Source organism: Lissotriton helveticus, chromosome 9 (genome assembly GCF_964261635.1).
Source record: "Lissotriton helveticus chromosome 9, aLisHel1.1, whole genome shotgun sequence".
NCBI lineage: Eukaryota > Metazoa > Chordata > Amphibia > Caudata > Salamandridae > Lissotriton > Lissotriton helveticus.
Genome location: NC_136070.1, coordinates 869,555,076 through 869,574,450, shown reverse-complemented (window position 1 = coordinate 869,574,450; position 19,375 = coordinate 869,555,076). Strand labels below are relative to the sequence as shown.

General features: G+C 43.1%; 1 protein-coding gene across 1 annotated transcript in view; it reads right to left on the bottom strand.

Annotated features, from left to right (window-relative positions):
* Positions 1 to 19,375, bottom strand: part of LOC144781934 (WD repeat-containing protein 62-like) — a 636,677-nt gene that overhangs the window by 525,538 nt on the left and 91,764 nt on the right. Inside the window, exon 6 of the mRNA XM_078661021.1 lies at positions 18,961 to 19,098. Within this exon, the coding sequence (XP_078517147.1) occupies positions 18,961 to 19,098 (138 nt within the window). The remainder of the gene's footprint in view (positions 1 to 18,960; positions 19,099 to 19,375) is intronic.

The window sequence follows — 19,375 nt, the reverse complement described above, 5'->3', positions numbered from 1 at the left end:
AGTGGATGGAGTTCATTAGGCGGATGGTGTCTTCAGTGGTGATTGGGTTCCAGGTGCAAAGGTTGTTGGAGGGGGGTTTTAGTTCGGAGGTGGGTGGGGTGGGCTGGTCTCCGGACTGATTTTCAAAGATGTTATGTATGTCAGCGATTTTGTTGTGGAAGAATGAGGCTAGGGAGTCGCAGAGGTCTTGGGAGGGAGTGATGTCGTTGGTGCCGGCGATGGGGTTGGTAAATTCTTTGACAATGTTGAATAGTTCCTTGCTGTTGTGGGCGTTGTTGTCGAGTCGATCTTTGAATGCTGATTTCTTGGTGGATCGGATCAGTTGGTTGTGTTTACGGGTGGCGTTCTTGAAGGTGGCCAGGTTGTCAGTGGTTGGGTTTTTTTCTCCAGGTTTTCTCGAGGGTGCCACAGAACTTCTTGGATTTCTTAAGGTCGTCGTTGAACCAGGGGGCTTTTTTGCTACCTTGCTTGGTTTGATGTTTTTTCAAGGGTGCTAATTCGTCAGCACTGTGGGTGATCCATTGTGTGAGATTGGTGGCTGCAAGGTTTGGGTCCGATGATTTTGCAGGAGGGTTTTGGTGAAGCGATGTGAAGAGTTGGTCGGTGGTTATTTTGTTCCAGTTTCTGCGGGCGATTGGTTGTGGTTGGTTGTGGGTTTTAGTCTTTTTGTAGTTGAAGTAAACGCAGCTGTGGTCCGTCCAATGGAGAGCTGTGGTGTGATTGAAGGAGATGTGCTTGCTGGAGGTGAAGATTGGGTCGAGCGTGTGCTCGGCATAGTGGGTGGGGGTGTTAACAAGTTGTTTGAGTCCGAGATTGGCGAGGTTGTCTAGAAGGGTGATGGTGTTGCTGTCGTTGTTCTTTTCCAGGTGGAAGTTGAGGTCTCCCAGTAGAATGTAGTCCTCGGAGGGGAGGGCGTGTGGGCTGATGAAGTCAGTGATGTCTTCGCTGAATTGTGTGCGGGGTCCTGGTGGCCTGTAGATGAGGGTGCCTCTGAGTGTGGTCTTGGGGTCGGTGTGGATCTGGAAGTGAAGGTGTTCGGCGGCTGCGAGGTGATCGTCGGAACTGGTCGTGATGTGAATGGTGTTCTTATGAACAATGGCGATGCCTCCTCCTGTTTGGTTGGTGCGGTCCTTTCGGATGATCTTGTAGCCGTCCGGGAAGGCTATGGCGATGTCTGGTGCTGATGAGGCATTCATCCAGGTTTCTGTAAGAAAGGCGACGTCCGGCGATGTGGTGTCGAGTAGGTTCCAAAGGTCAATGGCGTGTCTGTGGACCGAGCGGGTGTTAAGCAGGATGCACTTCAGGTGGTTAGTGTCGGAGCTCTGTTTGGAGTTTGTGGAATTGGTGTGGGTCCTGATGCAGTCGAACTTGCAGGAGTGGCAGGTGAAGGGTCCATGGGTGTGTCCTGGGGCGGCTTGGTGGCAGTTTGGTGGTCGGCCGGGGTTAAGGGCTGAGAGGGTTACGGCGTTGTACGTTATGCGGGTGGAGTGGGTTTTGCTGGGACCAGGGGGTTTGGCGCTGGGCACGGTCCAGGCGTGGACGGGCGTAGACGGGCTTACCTTTGGCGCGCGCAAAAGCATCTGTCATAAGTAGAGAGAGGAGTAGGGGCGGAGCGAGGGAGGAGCAGCTGGGAGGCGGTAGCGGGGTGGCGAGTGGGGAAGGGATTGCTTTGGAGCTGCTGTAGGGGACGGGGGTGGGGCCGGGGGGAGCAGCGGCAGGGACAGGCAGAGGGGCACAACAACAACAAAATGGCACCACAATAGTAATGCAGCCGAGATCGGGGCACAGTCAGGAGGTCACTAGCATTGATACCAGCAAATACAAATGGAAGCACAGATGCAGGGGTGCGGAAACAGGCGGATGAAAATAGCACTAATATTAAATTGAAGCTGAACAATGCAATGCTATTCTGGGCGCAGGGGTACGATACCAGGCAGCCGGCACTAATAATAAATTGAAGCTGGACAATGCAATGCTATTCTGGGCGCAGGGGTACGATACCAGGCAGCCGGTCCACGCAGCTGGAATTAGGCAATCCAAGCAGATGGAAGTTCGAGGATGGCAGGCAAAAGGATATCAGGCACAGCGAGGAGCAGGAGGAGTGTCCGGTTCTGACCAGGTCAGGTCGGTCACTGCAAATTACCCCACATATTACATCACTCATGACATCTTCTATGACATCATTGACATCAATTCATTATTTGCTTAAAAATGATTAAGAAAACTGTGCATGGCGGACACACAAGTTATAGTTTCCTTAGGGGATGAGTTATAACTACTTGAGATAGTTAACGATAAAACTGCTGAATTTCTATGGTTTTGTGTGCATACATTCTGAAGATAACTATAACGTCCCTGCAACATATGTTTATATATATATATATTCACAGAAAAAACCATAGGTTATAGACCATATATAGTTAGGAATTAGCATTTACAAAACCTTGAAAATTCACTGAAAAAACCATAGGTTATAGACCATATATAGTTAGGAATTAGCATTTAGAAAACCTTATTTTACTCACACAAAACCATTGAAATTCCATATATAGTTAGTTGCACTAACTATATATCGCGCACCCGCAATCCACTGCTGATGATGTCACATATTACATCATTCATGACATGGTCAGTGACATCACTGATAACAACATCCAGTGATTTTTTGTTTCTATAAAGTTTAAATATGTCTTACATATTGAAGAATGAGTGGATGTGTAAGTGTCTGGACGAAGGATTTAGTAGGTGCATGACTGACTGTATGAGTGAGTGATTAAATGTGTCTCACTGACTGCATGGGTTAGTGACTAAACTGTCTTAATTTGTGCATCATTATGTCTGTTGTTCTGTAAACTGCTGCATGTGTTGATCAGTAGCTATATGAGTAACTATATGGGTTATTGATTGATTGCCCAAGTATTTGTATGGGAGACTGAGTGTGTGTGTGTGGCTAGTTGGGAGGTGTGTGACTCTGTGCAGATCAATCTGTACTTGTATCAATGATTGTATAAGAAGGTAAGTATGTGTTAGTATATGTTTGAAAATGTAAGGTGCTCTATGTTTAACTGTATAGACAAGAAAATGGAAGTGTCATTGATTCTTTACAGGACTGACTAGGTGTGTGAGTAACTCCATGGATGAGTGGCAGACTGTGAGTGTCTGTATAGGTGTATGAGTGCATATGATAGTGTTGTAAAGATGAGTGATTGTATGTATGAATGATTGTATGGGTGAATGAGTGAAGGTGTGTGTAGACGTAGCAATCAGTGAGTGCGTATGTAGTAACTAGTATTGGTGTGTCAATGGTTTCAAAAATTATACTCTCTTTTTAACACTGGGTGAAACAGAGGTTATATTAAAATGTGAGGAGATGCATTGTATTGTCACATGAATGATATCATCAGTGATGTGGTCATTGATGTCAAATGAGATGTCATCAGTGATGTCATCAGTGATGTCATTTGAGATGTCATCAGTGATGTCATCAGTGATGTCACTGACCATGTCATGAATGATGTAATATGTGACATCATCAGCAGTGGATTGCGGGTGCGCGATATATAGTTAGTGCAACTAACTATATATGGAATTTCAATGGTTTTGTGTGAGTAAAATAAGGTTTTCTAAATGCTAATTCCTAACTATATATGGTCTATAACCTATGGTTTTTTCAGTGAATTTTCAAGGTTTTGTAAATGCTAATTCCTAACTATATATGGTCTATAACCTATGTTTTTTTCTGTGAATTTCATTGGTTTTTTAACAGCTAATATCTGTAGCTGTAAAATGTATTCTTCTTTAAATCCAAAAATATATTTTATATGTTTATGAATAATTTTTTTTTTAAAATATTTTTTTTTCTTCGTTCCTGCTTCGCGAATCGGGAAGCTTCCCGTTAGCTGACCTTGATGCCGCGAAATAGACCGCGAGCCGGTAAACGTTTCTTTACCGCAAGTGCCGCGTTAGAAAACAACATCGTGACGCCTCCCGTCCGCATGACGTTTCACGTTGTCGCGTGATACGTCATATGACGTGCTACGTTAGCGAACTGGTACGCGAAGCGAGTCGCAAAGCGCAGGTTTCTGGAAGCAAACCGGGAGGCCCTGCAAAGCGCTTAACGTAAACACAGCAAGTCATGTGACTTGGTAATAACACTTTTCATTGGTTCATTTCACTTTTGGTTTCCTAATGATGTAAGACTAGGTCATATAATCTAAAATGAACACTTTTGATTGGTTGAGAACTCTTGTTTTTCCCAAATGATGAAAATCCCTCCTTCTTTCCTCACTCTGACTTTCATCATTGTGAGAGAAAGACCCTTTGTGATCACTGAGCAATGGCTTCTTTAGTAGCTTCAGCTGGTGCTTCCCCACCACCTCCACCACATCCAAGGAAGAGTGGACCACCTGCTCAAGTTATAATTCAACAAGAAGAAGAAGAAGAGGAACAGGACGACGAGCACGAAGAGAGGCAGTTTTTGCCTGAGCAGCCCAGGACGTCTCACCGGAAAGAAAACTTCATTTGGCAATTTTTTAAAATTCCCAAAGGTCAGAAAAAAGTAAATGCAAGATACGTAACTTGCCTTATATGTCAAGATAGACTGTCCAGAGGAACCGAGAAAAAATACAGTTTCGGAAACTACACAATGCATCGCCATATGACTAGGTGGCATCCTAACAACTACAGTGCTGCACAGTTTCGGAACGACCTAGATAATCTCGCTATTATGGCCAGAAGATCTGTTGTACCGGAAGTAACGGGACCAGAGGGCAGGGAGATGGTGCCAAATATACAAATGAAATTTGGTGAAGTAAAACACACCTGCGTATTTTGCGATGGATTCATTTCCTACGGAGAAAAAAGCATCACTCTGATCAACAGAGCTATTGACTATCATATGCAAGTTTGTACGAAACGCCCAAAATAATAAATATATTTTTTTGTTTTGTTGCTCCTGTTGAGCCCTTTACAATGAATCGTTTTCATTGCCCCCTCCAAGAAAAACCCAAAAAAATATAAAACTTCAGAAAAATGCAAAAAAAGTAAAAAAATGTTCCGAAAAATAATAAAAAAAATATAAAACAACAAAAACAATAAAAAAAAAGTTCTTTTCAGAACTACCTCCCCGTTATTAAAAAGTTGGTACAATATTTGGAACTGTGCCAACCTCTATTTCTCTTAGTTCGCTTCCCAGTTCGCTCGCCGGTACGCGAACTAGGAGCGAACCAAAAACAGTAAGTATAAGGGAAGGAAACAGACACTTATGTTAAAAGAAAGACAGCTATAGGGGAGTAAACTAGAGATACTATTACCCGTAATCCACTGCTGATGATGTCACATATTACATCATTCATGACATGCTCAGTGACATCATCAGCAGAGGATTGCGGGTTTTTTGGCAACGTGCCTTATCCACGGTTTAATAACGCTGCCTTTTGCTTTATATAAGTTTTCAAATTGTATGAAATATATACCAATAGGTCGTTATGAACCTTTAGGTAGTGCTTTTCTTCATGAGGTCTGGTCGCTTCCATACACATACAGATGTTTCAAAGATGATCAAGAAGTTTATCTGAATGGAGAGGAATGCACTGAGACGCCAGATCATTCACTAATGTGTAGGCACATACAGTTACACGGTTCATGCAACAAACACCGACCAAATATGGCTTGCGTGTTGCAAGGCACGCCAGTTCCTGCTATCATCCCCACGTTCAAGTTGTTGGAAAATGGTAGTTATTTGATGCTCAATAATGAAGATTGTTCTGAGTTAATTGAAAAGGGTCTTCACCTCTGTACGGGTGTTCGCTATGTGAAGCACGAAAGTTTCACGGGCCGAACTCAAGGCCACCTCTCTCTGAGACAAAAGAGCTCTTATTCTTGCCATGCCGTTGAAATCTGTCCCAAGGTTGGTATTTGTGGCCAGATTGAAAACTCCCTATGTTCATGTGTGGGAGGAAATAGAACATTTCTGCAGCAAATAACCCGTTCACTTACTGTTACGATAAAAGGAATACTTTTAATTCAGATTTGCCTTTCAATTTCAGCAAGATGGTTCCGACTATCTTTAACGCATCCTCCACAAAGACCCTGGCGCACTTTTTTAAAGTTGTTACCAGTGGTCTCGTGACTTCATTTGAGAAAATCTTTGGAGTCATCCCTGCTTCCTTTCATTCTATTTTCTCCACTCTGGTTCGTGGATTGGCATTTTTACTTGCATTACCAGCGGACGCTCTTGTGCTTTTTTACATTTTTAAATATGGATGTCCCTCCTATGCAACCTCCCACCCTGCAGCTGCTGACACTGTTCCGCAATCGCATGCTAGAATATTATGGCACAATGCCGTTGGCGATATTAAGCACGGCATATGGATTATCTTTTCGATTCTCCTACTTCACCTGTGTCCAGCCTGTATTTCACTGCCTGACCTGTGATTTCGATTGGGCCATTGATTTGTGTCTCTGCGGACCGGTTTCTCCTGACGTCGACTTTAATCAGCTGATGACTCCTATCATTACTCACGAGTTAGTTTGTCCTGGCGAAAGGATTATGGCTGTGGCATTGATGCATGGACTACTTGGTCCCTGGAATTTACTGGCGGCAGCACAGTCTTTCTTGGAACAGAGCTTTCTTGAAAACCCACCGAGCTGTCCTCTGATGGTGATAGAGGATCCGGTGCTGGGAGAGCACGTATGTTCTTTTCCGCTTTTAAATTGGATGGCTCAACTGTTTTCGGATGAAGACGGTGACTTCCTATTGGAGGCTGTTGCAGCTTATTTTGCATACACAGTTATGTCATAGACCTTTTTCATGTTTGATATGCTGAGTACTAGCATTTCATTGACAATTCATTGACTTATTTGTCAAGTTTTTATTATTTACCTTGCCTATTGGCTTAAGACTCGATAAAGTACTTGGCTGTTTTATTTTTCTTTAGCATTAAATTTTCCTAGTTTTTAATGCTTTACCTTGCGGACCGTCCACATATAAACTTGCAATCTGCTCTCATGAGATGGCACTTCTATTATCTTATTCAGTTCGTTTCCGGATCATGGGGAGGTGTCATCTAGGTCCTGGATATCTTTACACCGTGTTAAGTTAGCATGGGCTCATTACCGGTTTAAACGCCATTTTTCCTTTTTTGCAACTTCTGCACACGACACTTAGTTGTTGCTTTAGCTTTCCACCTAGTAGTTCATCGTGGTTTACATGAGAATAATATGTTATTGCTCTACTATCTGCTTTGCTTGTTAAACTATATCTGTACAGCGAGTGCTAAAGTTTCAAGAACAACACGATACAGAATTGTTATGAGGTCTGATCTCCACGACTTCATACTCATAACATAAGTGCAACTTCTGCCAATTCTGGGCATGAGGCGGGTTTTATATTGCTTTGCCGAACACACATACACAACAGTTGATGCGGTTCACATGAAGAGAGAGCTGGTGTATGCTGATGTGATTCCTTCAAATCTAAGACACTAAAGTATGGGCACGCCCTAAACCAACACAAAGAGACCTTCTTAGCAAATAATATAATATGTGTATTAGGGAGGGTGAGATATAAGCAGCCGCGGGCCGTGGAGGGAGTTACGGTGAGGCAGGGAGGCGGGGAGGGGGAGAAGCAGGGTGGAGCCCTCTCTACCTTGCCCCTCCCCCTCCCCGCCTCCCTGCCCCACCGTAACTCCCTCCACGGCCCGCGGCTGCTTATAAGTGTTGCTAACTCTTATTCATTTACAGCATGTTAACATACTGTCACCATTCGCTTTTTATGTACTAGTAACTATGCTGGTAATTTTGCTACTGATAATATGTGTACTTGTATTCTCCACCCTGCTTCTCCCCCTCCCCGCCTCCCTGCCTCACCGTAACTCCCTCCACGGCCCGCGGCTGCTTATAAGTGTTGCTAACTCTTATTCATTTACAGCATGTTAACATACTATCACCATTCGCTTTTTATGTACTAGTAACTATGCTGGTAATTTTGCTACTGATAATATGTGTACTTCTATTATCTAAGATACTACGCCTGAGAAGACGGCATTAGTAAATAAACATTTCAAATACACATGTGTTCTTCTTAACTCCATGTTCTGGTTTCTAAGAAATATATAACGACCGACTGTTCATGAGTTCCACGTATCCTGAGGTACTATAAGTTCATATTCTGGATTGTCTAAACATTGAGAGTTTGTTATATCCAATGTGACACTGTACCTAGCTTGCTAAGGAGTTTTTGATTACTAACGTGAGTTTTGGGACACCCTAATTCGCCGAGGTTCCAATCCTCTGTCCACAGTTCTGTGTGAGAACAGAAACCCTGCGACAGGGGCACCCCCGACCCTTGCTGGAGCTTCATCACACTTGCGATACAACTCCAGCAATGCGCCACCTTTACGGCACAGATACATCACGCATCTGTGCTGTTTTTGCCCCATGATGCGCCGCATTGTAAATGCAGCACACCATAGGTGACGGAACAGCGGCACAGAATGACTAACACATCCCTGGTGATGCGCCAGTCATCATAAATGTATCCCTATGCTTCTTATCTTGTTAGAGATGAACCGCCATATGTATCATCAAAGTTTTTTGCATTTCCTAAATAGCGAACTTTAAGGAATAAATAGCGATTCTTTACCATTCCTAGTTTGCGATGAGCTATTTGCTAATTACAAATTACCCATTCATTTCCTTCATTTCCATAGGGCGGTTGGACTCACTTTTAGCTCAAACGGCTGAATAGATTTCCACGAAACTTGGCAAAATTGTAGGGACTGGTAGCCCGATGTGCCTTTGCTATGTCTCAAGATATATGCTCCAGTGGTTTTTACGAAAATTAACTTTGAAAAATATATATTGGGCTACATTGGCCTATATATATGTTGGAGCCCAAATGTAGCCCAATGTAGCCCAATGAAGCCCAATGTAGCCCAATGTAGCCCAATGTAGCCCAAAGATGGCCGCCAGACACACAAAAAAACAAATGTAGCCCAAATATCAGCCAGATGTAGCCCAACTATAGCCCAGTGACAGAATGACCAATCAGCTTCGCAAACCTCCGTTACGCGAAGCGGAGCGCTGTTACAGATATATATCTTTTTTTGAACGTTAATTTCTCAAAATCCACTGGAGCACATATATTGAGACCTAGCAAAGGCACATCGGGCTACCAGTCCCTAATATTTTGCCAAGTTTCGTGCAAATCCATTCAGCCGTTCGATTATTATTATTATTATTATTTTTTGCCCCGCGGGGCCCTTTTAAAACCTCCACATCAAACCTAGGGGGTCAGCAAGGATCTACTATGCCCCCTTATAGTTATTTCCCCCTTTGTTTTGACCTCCTCTTGTCTCTCGATCCTACCGAGAGACAAGATGGCGGCCGCTACGGACTTTTTGGAATGTTGACAGACGCCGGAGAACCAATCAGCTTCGCTTCACAAAGCTCCGTTGCGCGTAAAGTACGCGTCCTGGGACGCTGCCAGGTCCGCTGTTACAGATATATATCTTTTTTTAAACGTTAATTTCTCAAAATCCACTGGAGCACATATATTGAGACCTACAAAAGGCACATCGGGCTACCAGTCCCTACAATTTTGCCAAGTTTCGTGCAAATCCATTCAGCCGTTCGGGCTAAAAGTGAGGCCAACCGCCCTATGGAAAACTCAATGTTAAAAACACGTTTTGGGACCCCCCTTTTTTCTCGGCCCCCCCTTGACGAACCCCCCCCAAATTTTCAAGGGCTGCTCAGAAACAAAATGTGCCATTTTCCTGAAAATTTCAGCCAATTCCGTCCACAAACGCCAAAGTTATTAGACATAGAATTTTCAAAAATCCCATAGAGAAAAAATCCTAACTATATATACCTACTGGCGACCGCCAGTAGGTAATATATACATACATATATATACATATATATATATACATATATATATATATATATACATATACATATATATATATATACATATATATATAAATAAAAGTAATGATGCAGATAAACTGCTGGCAAAATCTGTAAGGCTTAGTAAGCGCAAAACAATATCACAAATAAAAGTGAAGGGTAATTATTCCTAAGATAAGACATAGTACATTTTGGATGAATTCAAAAGGTGTTACAAAAAATAGTGTATCCCGTGAATTCAAGAGAAAAATGTGCCTATTTGAAAAAAAAGACATTTGCCTATATTGTATTCTGCAGAAAGGAGAGCCCTAGAGCAACTGTAAAGAAAGCAAGAGGCGGTTTTGACAACATTTGATGGGTTCTAAAGCCACAGGACAAGATGGCTACTCAGCTCGCTTCTATTAACAAATACTAAACATATTGGCCATGCTCACAAAGGTGTTAAATCCTGTAGTGTAACAGATATAGTATATGTGCCTCTATGACCGACACAATAGTATATGTGATCTTGCAACCCAAAAAAGAAATGCCCACTTGTGGGTCGTACAGAAATGCCTCACTGCGCAACTTAGACTTTAAGGTACTTGAAGTTCTAGCAGCTAGGTTAAAATGCTTGATGCCTACTTTATTCTTACTCGACCGGGGGTGGGAGGGGGGTGGGGTTGAGGGGGTCTAAAATGTAAGACAAATAAGAAACAACACAACAAAAGATTAGAGCAGAGTCCTCAGTCAATCAAGCTCTTCCTTATTTTGTTTCATCTGTTTATTAGGTTTTTGATATGATTGTACATATTACAAGCATACATGTTGCTTATGAAAACTGAAGGTATATTTAGTATCACATTATGCAAGGCGATACATCTGTATGTCAGCGAATAGCATATACATAACCAATGTCCATTAAATCATGCACCAGATACGGCTCCCAGATAAGGTATATCATGACATGGTGTCAAACCAGTTGATAGACATACTAAAGGTGCCTACCCGCATATGCACTTGTTTGATGCACTAATGACTCCAGTCAAACATGCTGTATTGCCAGGGTTGGTGATCAAACGGCTATACATACATCAGAACCCATAATGACAAATTATGAGGTGAAGGAGACGCGGTGGGCTAGGGTGGAGAAAGCCGGCACATGCCTGCGACAACTGTGCCATTTCCGCAGTTTAGATTCGATAAGCCTGTTAACATGATACTACATGTGGGTCTAAGATGTGCTACATATTTCAGACTACACTGTTTGCTGGCCGTGATGTTGACCTACGTGTAGGCCAGGTTAGTTGCTGTTGGGAATGTCAGGTGTTCTTCCGAAGCTACTTCTAATTAAAGCGCCCTTATTGCGGTCCAGGTGGCTGAAATAGAGTATATGCCAACCCAAGGGTATCTTCACTTAGCAGTGAAACACCCTCAGCTTTGGCCAAGTTCAGCATGTATTGAGACCAGGCTTTCAGTGTCGGGGGTCTTAAGCTTTCCAACGACTTGTGATGAGCCTTTTGGCCAACACCAGACAAAGATCTAAAAATCTGGAGGTAGCTTTATGTTTCTTACTCCTGGCAAAAATCCCCATCAGATCTTGTGGTAAAAAAATTGTATTGCCAATAGCGGTGTAGTTTTGGGCATGACAATAACATATGCAGAAGTCTGGCATCTACCAGTTTGCAGCGTAGACAACATACATCTACTCTGTTAAAACAAATCTAAGTATTTTATCTGGGGCTTGATATGCCCTGTGAGCTATATAGTCAGAACCTAGCATTTCTAGGGATCTGTCTGGGGCTCTCCAGGATCATGATCGATTTTTTGGGTGTTTACGGGCGGGTCAAGTCCGCTTCCCATCTATTTCGCAAGGGCCCCAAGTCTGTTGCGCTGTGTACACGGATTGATTCTGCAAACCATTTTGTAAGGTGTCGCCCCGTACCCATCACGTGTATACTTCATCAGCAGATGTGTTTGAAGTTCCTGTGATATGTTGCGCCAGCTATGCCCCAGTGTGGCTACACAAAATGCAGGATTTAGAAGGAGTTCAGGGAGGACTCCTTCTTCGGCAGTCAGGGAAGTGAAAGCCCGTAGCGCACTCTCTGCATATGGGTCTCCCAATGTGTATATATCGGAATCGTGCCAGGCTGTAAGCTTTGCCATTCTGACTCTGCTGCCCCCCCACCCCCCTCAGCATACCCAGCAGCGTGATGGTTGGTGCATATGGCGTGACATGTCTAGTGAGATGTAAAGCCTGACTGAAACATTTCTGGGCTATCTGTACAAGGAAGGGGGGTGATGTGTGCGTCCCTGTGCATGGATGAAAAATATATATAGAAGTATCCACCGTGTATGGTGGACCACATCCTGCCTAGTCAGTGAGGTGTAGCTCCACCACCCATTTCGCTACCGATTGTTTGTGGGACGCCAGATAGTAGTGCTCCATGTTTGGCAGGATCAACCCTCCCTGCGTCTGGGGTAATATAGCTTTGTGAGCGCCACCCTGCAACGTGTGTTGCACCATAGGAGGTCTCCAAGTGTTCCCTACAAGAAGCAAAAAAAGGACGCTGGTAAATACAACAGAAGGTTAGCAAAATAATACAGCAGGCGGGGCGCATCACCAATTTTGTGAGCCCCACCCTGCCTGCCACAGAGAGGTTAAGCATTTTCCAAAATTCTATTTGAGACCTTAGAGCTAGATAGATTGCTATCCAAGATGTCCCTATCTGTGTGATATATTCTTATACCCAAGTAGCGAAACATAACCAGTTGTCAGGCCACTAGTTCACCAGCAACCACCAGATGGGAGGCTTCTGGGTCAGGGGTAAAGGGAATTAAACATGATTTTCCCCAGTTCATGCCCACCCCTGACAACTTAGCAAATAATTGGAGTGTGTTTGAAATGATTGAGGATATTGCCTGTAGGTTACTAATGTAAAGCAAAATTTCATCCGCATATAATGAAATAGCATGTGTTTCCTCCCCCAGTTGTATAACCCAGTGGTCTGCCAATTGGTTCAGGGCTAATACCAAGGGCTCTATGGCCTAGGAGAAGATTAGAGGTGAAAAGGGCACCCCAGTCTAGTTCCTCTTCCAATCTTTATTGGCCTTGAAAACAGGGTTCCTAAGCGAACAAGTATTGTAGGTGCTCCATACAGTAATTTGACCAAGCTTAGAAAGTACAGTCCAAATCCTACTTTCTGTAGTACCACAAACATATAGGGCCATTCAACAGTGTCAAAAGCTTTTTCTAGATCTAATACTAGGCAGCCCGCTGCAGGCCAGGCCCCTGTAGCATTCCGCATTACCCGGAAAAGCCAACGTATGTTGAGAGAGGTATTCCGGGCAGGGACAAAGCTGTTCTGATACTGATGGACCAGATGCGGAGTGATGGGCGCCAACCTGCCTGCCAGGACACCTGCCAGTATTTTATAATCCCCAATTAGTAGCGCTAGGAGCCTTTAAGCGCTTGTTTGAGTGGGTTCTCTATCCGGTTTAGGGAGGGTAATCAGTGTGCCTTTTGTCAGGGAAGCAGGGAGACAGGCAGTATGCAGTGCTTCATTACACAAGTAGTTAAGTAGTTGTGGGCTCAAGAGGTCGGCGTATGTGTAGTAAAATTCATGCAGGGAACAGTTTTGGGCTGGGAACCTGGTTAGACGGTAATGCTTGCATTGTGCCTCTTACTTCCTCGAGTGTGAGCGAGGCATCCAGTTCCCTACGCTGTTCAGGTGCAAGAATGGGAAATCAAGACAAGTTTACATGTCTGCCTCAGACACGTTCAACACTGATCTGTATAGTTGAGTGAAGTGCTTGGTTAGCTCACAATGGATTTCGTGTATCAAACTCTTCCTCATATGTGTACATTACAGCTGATCATGGTAACAGGCAACTCATGAAATGCCCACTTAGACCTGGATGAGTCAACTTTAATATGTCAAACAGAAGACCTACCATGTAAATTGCCTTTATATCCACAATATTGCACAAGAGGTATATTGATGTCCTAAACTGCTAGAGGCAGATTATGGGTTAGGCCACATTGGCTCAAAACAGGTCTTGAAAATAATTCTAGCCTTGCTTGGAAACGGACAAATAGAGACAACCATTGCGTCACTTAAAGGCTAGAGATTAATGGCTATTAAAGGGAGAGCAGGACAGAAGCACATAACACAAAAGTCAGTTGCGTGGAAAGCGTTTGGGGGAGATAGATACAATTGAAAGCAATGTGGATTATATCCCTTTTACTAAGTCTTGATGACATCTTGTGTTTTTAGAATGTCTGGATCACTGCTAACTTCACATTCCCAGACTCCAGCAAATACAACATCTGAGCTACAAAAATAGCCATCTGGAATAGAGTTAATCCATTTATGTGGCATACATATTTAATTTAGCCTCATTTTCTAGTGAAACTAAAAGGGTGGCGGTCTGAGACTTTGGAAAAATCCATATTATTAACCTATTTCAAATTAGCCCAAAAGAACTGTAGGAAAATTATCAAAATCATATCCCAATTGAGAGAGAAGCAACATGAGGTTACTTTGTTAGTAAAGTTTGATTTCATATAAACATAACCAGACAAGAATGGATAACATTACAAAAACTGGGGAATTCCAGAAAATTCTGCTCCCTTACATAGAAAGGATAATATTGTTTAGGCTTTGCTCAAATTCCTACAACGCCATGACTCAAGATCACTTCAGAAAGCTTGCCACTGATAATAGAATGCAAAGCAGTACTAGAATATTCTTTTGTTATCTTTGGACTGCACCCATATTTTAGATTCTGAAATACTACAGAAACTAGAATGTGAAAAACTATCTGCAAACCTTTGTACTAAGTAGCACAATCGTCACAGTCCTTTAGGAAGAAATAAACAGATTGGACTTTGGGGAGGCTAACACACAGAGTAATTCTAATTCCCAAGTGTGGTTAGGCAGTGAAATTAAAACACTGTATGTAACAAGCTTCCACAAAGCTATAGCCAATGCGAATGCAGGCAATGGTACTCCTAAACAGAGCTCATGCATTGGCTACAAGAGTTTATCAGGATATTATAACTAAGTGGTGCTCACAGCTCAAGTGATCTTTTAATCACACTATTCAAAGGTTACCACAATGTGGCTGGGAGCACAACTATACTAAGGAGAATCAGAACTACTATGTACGCTAGCTTTTCCAAAGTCCAAACTTAGTATCTATTGCCCAGCTGTCTAACTGACCAAGAAACATTCTAGAGTAGCCATTGGTTTCAAAGTCAAGCCACACCATCAGATGATAATAGGAAGGTGAAGCGAGAGAATCCTTCTTATAAAGCAGTTACAAAATTGATCTCTTATTAGGACTGCAGGACATTTGAAAATAAAGATAGCCATTGCATTGTCCCCTACCAAAATGGTAATAAGTAGCATGCAAGATAGAAAACATGAGTTTTAACAACAGAAAGCCCACTCACTAAATAACTCTTTAGATTTCCAAATTCCCATGCCTTCTAAGTCTGTGTAATTAACATAGAGATATAGTAATCATGTATGCCCTCACTCAGAGATAGAAAGATTAAAATATTTTTGGGAAGAATATATATAAGTGTGAGGGTTCCACTCCTGTAACACGGAAACCGCCCGACCTCTCCAACATGGTGGCCGCCATGTGGCACACAGGAAGTGGGGTCAACAGTCTAGTTGGCCGACCAGCTGTTGACAGAACTATACCAATCAGGGCACAGCCAGGTGGGACCTTGGGGAACAAGAGGACGTCGCTCGACTCACCAGGGAGTTCGGAGGAAGGAGCTGAGGTGGACAAGGAAGAAGCTGAAACAGATGAGGAGGGTGACATAGCAGATGAGAAAGTGCCCTAGGACACGTTTCCAGCCAGCGAGGAGGAGCAGCATACAGACGACCGCCCTGGGAGCAACGCGATCGAGTCCAGCACTCCATCCTTGAGAGGAGAAGCTACGTCTTACACCCCCACGGCCCAGGAGGGTCGTGGGTCCAGGCAAGTGCCCAAGAGTGGGTTCTTTTCTTTGAGGCGTTGGTGGGCGGGGGTTAACGGCCACACCACCCAAAAACACTGAATGTTCCCCTGACACCTAGGCACTACATGATAGGGAAGCACAGGTGACGGGAGCACTCTTCCCTTTTCAGTTGTTGTGACCCAAAAACGGAGGTCTGACTTTGTGTTTTTTGTTTGTTCCTTTGTTTGATTCCCCATGACTTCCATTGCTGGCACCTCTCTCCCTCTCCACCAATAGGACTCGAAGCAAGGCGGAGACTAGAACAGCGAGGAGGGGAGGAAACAACCACCAGTGGGCGTGGACTGTGTTTTGACATTTGTCTTCCAAAATTTTCTGGCTTAAATGTATCCTTTATTGACAATCCCCAAAGAACAAAAAAGGGTACCAGGTGTGGTCACCCAAGACACATTGGGACACATGTACCGGAGTTTCTGTTAAATAAATATACCCTATATCAATTCCGTTAAGAAAACCTCTAGTGCACTCTTCTTTTAGACAGAGAGGAGCGGACGACCTGACCAATTATCTGCTCACAATAAGCTTCTCTCGAGTTTCAGTGAAAGGGAGAGGGAGCTTTCATGGGCCAGGTGGGAGTTTGTTTTATTACTCTGAAATGCGGGATGTTTTTACAAGATGGTAATGTTTGTCCACCTTAAATGTTGCAAACACCAATTGAAACCCAATAATAATTATTGAAAACTAAAAAGAAATTTGACTTAACTTACAATCAACACAAGCTAGGGCAGTTAATAGAATATACACAAATCAATGTCATCTCAGGCGCTTCAGTAGCCAAGATATGCTACCAAACATGTTCATAGTACTTAGAAAGTATCTACTAACTCATGTAGTACTCTGATGTAATGCACATCCCTACAAAGTGATTACTGGAAACATCTGTAGTTTGCAAAGTTAGTTATGTTCAGACTGGGGTCTTTATATATTTTTATGTACTTGAGTTTTATATAGCGCTGGCTATACCCAAAAGGTATTAGAGTGCTTTACATGATTTGGGAATAAGTAGCACATAATGAAAGCCAAGTGGGATTTACAAACTGTTATATAGAAAAATATAGGACAATAGAGCAGTAAAGTAGACAACAGTAGAGATAGAGTAATATAGATGAATCAAGCAATTGGGTAATGGGGACGGGGATGGATGAGAGTCTAATTAGTCGATTAGACAGGGGACATTCCAGATGGAAATTGTCAAAGAGGGTTGGGATTTTGGGACAAGTGCAATCATTTTGTGTTCTTGTTGAATAAGTTGTTGAGTAGTAGAGAGCTGAGGTCCCGTTTGAAGCAAGAGAAGGAGGGTTTGCGGCGTAAGTCCTTAGAGAATGAGTTCCATATCTTGGGGGCAATTCCAAAGAAGGAGCGTGCCTGAGATTATTTGCTTTGGAATTTGGGGCGTATGAGAAGAGAGTTGGAGCTTTCAGAGCCCAGCCTGTTCCTGTTCTTGATAGTTTGGTTTCTAGATATTTTGGGGTTTTTTTTGGATGTAGGGCTTTGTGGGTGATACATATGGTCTTTTAGATACATCTTCCTTCAACGGGATGCCAAGTGAGACTTTTTAGGGCTGGTGAGACGTGGTCAAACCAGATTCCAGTTATGAGCCTGGCAGCCGCATTGAGGATTGTTCTTAGGGGGCGCGCAGTGTCTTTTGGGGGTCCTATCAGGATGGCATTGCCCTAGTCAAGTTTCAGGAGGACTTGGAATTGTACTACCATCTTAAAATTGTCAGGGGGAATATGGTTTGATTTTCTTGATATGTTTTAGTGTGTAGAGCGCTCCTTTAGCTGTATTTTTTATGTGTTTTTCATTGACAAGTTTATGTCTTGTGTGACATCCAAGGATTTAGCGGAGTTGGACAGTGTGGTAAGGCAGTTTAGATTAGCCAACTTTCTATCTTAGTGTGGCATTAAGAAACTCACATAGAGACACATGCATGCACTAGCACAGATGCCTCCCTCAAGGCCTCCCTATATTGATTGGGAGCCTGCAGGAAGGCAGCAGGGAAGAGGCAAGGGGTCCTGTGGTGGTTAGCATCATTTCCACATCTGTTCCCATCCTGTGCCCGGACGATGCCCGCTTGCACTCAGAGGTTTGCTTACAGGCTCCAAGAATACAGGACAACATGTAAAGACCAGAGGATCTTGGGCCTGCCTTAGGCTACTCCCAGGTAGCTAGTCACCTGTGGGAGATTAGAGAATACTGCTTGCGAACACGCAGCACCCTAAATCCAGGGCCAGAGGAGAATTCATTCATAAATTTCAAGTGATGCAGTATGGCGGGGCTGAACTTGCGTGGCTTTGCCTACTCCCCTGCCAGCAGGGCTAGGATGGAGAGCACATAAGTAAAACATATCACCCAACCCCCACCCAGAGCCCTGTTCAAGTCTGGAAAAGGGGGCATACTTTTCTATGTTAAAACAGGCTTCACGAGAACTTCCTTACTTGAAAGAGGATATCTTGCAGTTTTTCTTGGGGAAATCACTCCCGAATCCAAATAAATAGGAGGTAGGTTGGCTATTTTGTGGGAGTTGCAGGCTACCTTACTCTCAAAATGTCATCTGGGACCTTGGGGTAAGTGGACTTTCCTGCACCAAAGAGGCTGGTTTTCTAGTGGTGCTGGAAGATGGTCTGGTTGTTATGTGCGAACTGGAGAAACCAACTCGATATAACACTAGGCACAATCCTGACTACACAAACCAATTATCACTGTGTGATTACTAGTCATGAAAGGGTGATTATTTTGGATCCATATTTCAACCAATACAGAGTAAAAACATTACGAAATAAATACATTAACCTTTCCTAATATGTTTCATATGAAGTTCATCAGTTTGAAAGAACACATTATAAACAGCATAAAAAAATAATAATAAACAAGTGTAAAGACATTTCTGAACTGCGCTGCTGCAAGAAAATACACCAAGTTTCAACTGCAAGTAGTGTCTGAGGCTTTGCCATCGTGCCAAAGCGTTTGCTCACTTTCAGCGCACAGAGGTCAATATGCTCTAAACTATACAAATTCTACATTCAAAGGAAATTTACCTGAAACTCTTTAGATGCATCCAAGTACCAGAACTTGACGTGGCGGTTACCGACCGTAACAAAATAGCTACTGTCCTCGGAAAACGATACTCCCAAAACTTTGTTTGACACTTTGTTTTTTGCTACAACTCTTTCCTTCTGTGAGAACACAAAGAAGATATTTACAATAGTGAAAATGGAAAACCCAGACAAATCGGTAAATTAGATTAGATGGACAATGTGAGACTTTCTTCATCTTTGATATCCTCCTATCCGCAGAGAAAGTGCACATCTATATTTTACTACCCTAGTACACAATGCTCAATTTGTTCCCGTAGGTGCACGTGATGGGGTACCGTACTCATTTTGTGGGGAAAAGGATTCATTTGTCATCATCAGACTTTTGTCCGGGGCAAGAGAGTGAAAAGTAGAACAA